The sequence below is a fragment of the Palaemon carinicauda genome, unplaced genomic scaffold (genome assembly GCF_036898095.1).
Source record: "Palaemon carinicauda isolate YSFRI2023 unplaced genomic scaffold, ASM3689809v2 scaffold118, whole genome shotgun sequence".
Taxonomy (NCBI): domain Eukaryota; kingdom Metazoa; phylum Arthropoda; class Malacostraca; order Decapoda; family Palaemonidae; genus Palaemon; species Palaemon carinicauda.
The window spans coordinates 45,001-50,000 of NW_027168682.1; the positions used below are offsets into that span (position 1 = coordinate 45,001).

Consider the following 5,000-nt stretch of genomic DNA (forward strand, 5'->3'; position numbering starts at 1 on the left):
GTAAAAACTATACAATACTGCAAGATTTTCCAGATGATAAATCCTCTATGTAATAGAAAGAACACCATGAGCTTCAGAAGAAACAAAAGCATCAAGAGAGCTCTAAAGCTAAACAATAGTGTTGTAGTAGCTTAGCTGAATGCGTAGGCTCCTAAATCGGTCCGCTCTCTTGGCTTGTTCGATTTTTCATAGTGATCATGACTGTGTCGTCTTTGTGAGCCATTGTTTGGTCTTCTTTGGTCCTACCTTGAGGTGGAGAATAGTTTATGGCGTAGATTAAGTTAAGCCTGTGTATTCAGTTCATCATAAATTCTGGCAAAAAAGATGCTAAGGAGAATTTTATAAGTAATTTATATGAGAAGTATTTATATTTATACCTGTCAGTTTAATCCACCCCAAATTATGATTGAAAATCTATATTCAACTTTAAGAACCAGGCAAAGAAGTAAGGCTCCCATTAGAATACATTCATATAAATCCAGTTAAATGATAATAATAGTTTCAAACTCCACTTCTCACCTTCATCTCACAGGTATTGTGGGCAAATACATACGAGATAGGCTGTGGAGGTGTTCACTACAGCACCGACTTGAGTGGCACAACATATCCTGAGAGCAAGATTTACGTTTGCAACTATGGACCGGCAGGGAACTTCCTTGGCCAAGAGATTTACACCCAGGGGACAGCCGCTTCTCAGTGTAGCAACGGGATATCGACTACTTATCCAGATCTGTGTGCTTGAGAGAAGCTGTTTTGGGTTTCTGTTGCTGGTGAACTAGGCGTCGTCAGCGTTTCAGACTTAGTGAACGCACCCTCTATTTAAGAGAGATGTTTGACTTATTATCCAGGTGAATTATTTAGACTTTCTACTACAACAATAACAACAGTAGCTGCAGAAACAACTAAAACAACAACAACAACAACCATACAAACAGAAAAAGGAAAAAATAATCTCACTTTTGTGTGTATTGGAATAATCATTAGCTCTTCTGGAACACTGAGTGTTATTAAAGCAAATGCATGATTAGTGGTTTTATTACTTAACCTTGATAGATTGAAGGCTTTTAATTTCATAAGAAATTTCTTATTTTTGTCCATATAAATTTAGGTATTTATTTTCTATAAGTGATATTTCTACAGCTGCAGTTACTACTAATATTACTACCTTTAATAGTACTACTACTACTACTGCTAATAATAATAATAATAATAATAATAATAATAATAATAATAATAATAATAATAATAATAATAATAATCCTTCAATGACCATGAGCTCCATACTATCATACTGACAATACACTAATGCTAAAAATAAATTCACTTGATAGAATCTTTGACTATCATCACTCACTATTTAAATAATAGTTAATGGATTATTATTTGCAATTGTTTGACATCTCCATTGTGCCAGTTGTTCTGCTCAATCAATAATGTCTAAGTGAGATAGCATGATTTTTCATTACCACTATAATGTAACTTTTGAAAAATGTTACTTATTATATTGAAGCTCTAATTACTTCAATTCATAATTTGAGTAATAATTTCACAGAAAAAAAATAAATTTACAATAACATTAGTTTTTATTTTTACTGATATTGGTCACATGTTTTACATAATTAATCAACCAATTAGATCTCCTTATGATATAACTCTTTCAGAGCTTCATCAACACGGACCTCTGGAAGCGAGGCGCATGGCATTGAATAATGCAGGAGCTAGATCTCTGGCACCTTGTGCCATCTTTGACTTCTAGAAGCTTCCAGCCTCTTCGCCTTATGGAAAACTGCGGCATCATTAGCTTATGGAGCATCTTGCATTTTGTGGCATCTTTAGGTCCTCGTGTATTAGAGCAACTTCGATATCTGGCTATTTGTGGCAACTTTAGCTTCTGGCAACTTACGTCCTCTTTGATATCTGGCATTTTTTAGCATGTTTAGCTTAAGGCGAATTACTGCCTTTTCAATAACTGGCAATTTTTGGCATATTTAGCTTTTGGCAACTTACGTTCTCTTCAATTTATGGCAATTTATGGCATATTTCGCTTCTGGTGACTGATGGCCTCCTTAATATCTGGCCAATTGTGGCATATTTAGCCCTTGCTGACTAACGGCGTCTGATATCTGGCAGTTTTGGGCATCTTAGCGCTTTGTGACTACCGGCCTATTCGATATCTGAATCTGTGGCATCTTTAGTGTCTGTTAACTGGTGGCCTCATAGGCGTCAGGCAACTTCTGGCATCTTCACCTTGATTCATTTAGAGGAAAACGATGTTCTACTTCCTACAATTTTCCTTGAATATAACTAAAAGATATCCTTAAATTGGTAAAATCTTTAGGATTTTGCACCAATACATTATTTTCTATAAACTGGTTACTGGTATAAAGTACTTCAACAAGGTTACTCTAAATACTGGAAATCATGCCATTTTGAAACCATATAGGAACTGAATACCCAGTTAACTCCAATTATCAGCTCCCGTCATGGTAGAAAACATCCTTGGAGGTCACAGCTAAGTATCACTGCAAGCAAGATTTCATTCTTATTGCTTTTGCTTTCTTTTACTGATTATCTTGCTAAAGATGATGTGATAGCAACCAAACTTCTGGCACAGAATTCCTGCATTCCCCTATGCTTTCACCCTGCGTAAGTAGTTTCGTATACATTGCGTATATTTCTGAACTTGAAACAAAAGATTACATTTAATCTTCGATCCATAAAAATGCTGGTTTCCGTGCGAGATACTCGCCGGTTATATTTCCATACTTATAGAAGGTGAGGATTTTCTGGACAACAGAATTCAAAATCTACATAGATTTATTGTTCCAAAGAAATAGGCAATAGTTCTTAAAAAACAAAAAACCCCATAACATGTAAAGAGTCATCGGAATCACATAAAATCCCTGAGCTTTCGTCTTTATGCATAAGGCAACTATAGCATGCATGGGGCGTGGCTTGTTACCAACTCCGAGTCAAAACGGTACAGTTAATTCCTCATTCATGCCTGACATCTTTCATAATCACGGCTAGAGAATGATTCTTTCTGCTAACATTTATTATATAAGTAGTGATAGATGTGTTAGCAATGAAAGTAAATATGTCATCAATTGTCTATTCTTTACTCTTTTCTCTGGCTATTTACATTACTCAAATGCAAAGTGTCTACACTTCCATGAGTTTTCTTGCTCGCGTATGATAGAAACTTCTTTGATGTATTATTATCGCTTTAAATCTTGAGGATTCGTGTTTAACAAACTCTCAGAATTTAATCCCTACTACACACAGAAGAGGTCCATCAATTAAAATTACACAGACTTTTCAAAACACTTTCACACAGATTGATTTTGTACTAATGGTTTATTTGGACAATTGTACGACATAAACAGTAGACAAACCTACTATTTTCAGCCACAACAATGACGACATCTAGACCTGATGCTTCATTGACTGGACAAAAGACGACCTCTTGGAGGTGAGATATTTACTTGACGACTACGGATTTGAACTAAGTGGTGTGACTTAAGACTACACTTTCGTGACATATATATAAAAACTTCTCTTTCTACTATACTTCATTACTGGAAAACCTAAAATTTAAATCATTTTGTAAGTTACTGATTAGTTGACAAATTTGGTCTTCGTATAAAGGCTATGTCTCATGAAAATTTATTACGTTTTAGGTACAATCACACCCGAACCTACAACAACAAGCAAATCTTACAACCACACCCGAACCTACAACAACAACTGCGAATCTCACAACCACATCGGAACCTACAACAACAACTGCAAATCTTACAACCACATCCGAACCTACAACAACAACTGCAAATCTTACAACCACACCCGAACCTACAACAACAACTGCGAATCTCACAACCACATCGGAACCTACAACAACAACTGCAAATCTTACAACCACATCCGAACCTACAACAACAACTGCAAATCTTACAACCACACCCAAACCTACAACAACAACTGCGAATCTCACAACCACATCCGAACCTACAACAACAACTGCGAATCTCACAACCACATCGGAACCTACAACAACAACTGCGAATCTCACAACCACATCCGAACCTACAACAACAACTGCGAATCTCACAACCACATCCGAACCTACAACAACTACTGCGAATCTCACAACCACATCGGAACCTACAACAACAACTGCGAATCTCACAACCACATCAAAACCTACAACAACAACTGCGAATCTCACAACCACATCCGAACCTACAACAACAACTGCGAATCTCACAACCACATCCGAACCTACAACAACTACTGCAAATCTTACAACCACATCCGAACCTACAACAACAACTGCGAATCTCACAACCACATCGGAACCTACAACAACAACTGCGAATCTCACAACCACATCTGAACCTACAACAACAACTGCGAATCTCACAACCACATCTGAACCTACAACAACAACTGCAAATCTTACAACCACATCCGAACCTACAACAACAACTGCGAATCTCACAACCACATCGGAACCTACAACAACAACTGCGAATCTCACAACCGCATCGGAACCTACAACAACAACTGCGAATCTCACAACTACATCGGAACCTACAACAACAACTGCGAATCTCACAACCACATCTGAACCTACAACAACAACTGCGAATCTCACAACCACATCGGAACCTACAACAACAACTGCGAATCTCACAACCACATCTGAACCTACAACAACAACTGCGAATCTCACAACCACACCCGAACCTACAACAACAACATCAGCTGCTCCTTCCTGTGATTATTCTCAGTTCGAAAGCAGCCACACCATGCTTCTACAACCACAGTCGAGCCTCCAACAACAAAAGTAGCCACACCAGTTCTTACGACATCAGCAGCTCCTTCCTGTGATTAATCTCAGTTTGGAAGCACCCACACCATGCTTCTACCACCCAAGGCGTCTTGCGTTGCTCATCTGAAAAAAGTCTCTGCAGCTGAACAGGCCATCATTCTTGCAA

The 5,000-nt window shown here is 37.7% G+C and overlaps 2 protein-coding genes across 7 annotated transcripts in view; both read left to right on the top strand.

The window, feature by feature from the left end:
- The window catches only part of LOC137635359 (uncharacterized), a 24,624-nt gene extending 20,838 nt beyond the window's left edge, over nucleotides 1-3,786 (top strand). For 5 of the 6 annotated variants that reach the window (XM_068367822.1, XM_068367823.1, XM_068367824.1 and 2 more), the window contains one exon: nucleotides 533-948. In XM_068367822.1, the coding sequence (XP_068223923.1) occupies nucleotides 533-742 (210 nt within the window). In that variant the 3' untranslated portion in view covers nucleotides 743-948. Of the gene's footprint in view, nucleotides 1-532; nucleotides 949-1,661 lie in introns of those variants that run through there. The other variant, XR_011042655.1, reaches the window with a different exon arrangement.
- The window catches only part of LOC137635362 (uncharacterized), a 3,717-nt gene continuing 1,348 nt past the window's right edge, over nucleotides 2,632-5,000 (top strand). Inside the window, exons 1-2 of the mRNA XM_068367828.1 lie at nucleotides 2,632-2,646; nucleotides 3,681-5,000. The exon at nucleotides 3,681-5,000 is cut by the window's right edge and continues 23 nt beyond it. Coding sequence (XP_068223929.1) covers nucleotides 2,632-2,646; nucleotides 3,681-4,853 — 1,188 coding nt within the window. The 3' untranslated portion in view covers nucleotides 4,854-5,000. The remainder of the gene's footprint in view (nucleotides 2,647-3,680) is intronic.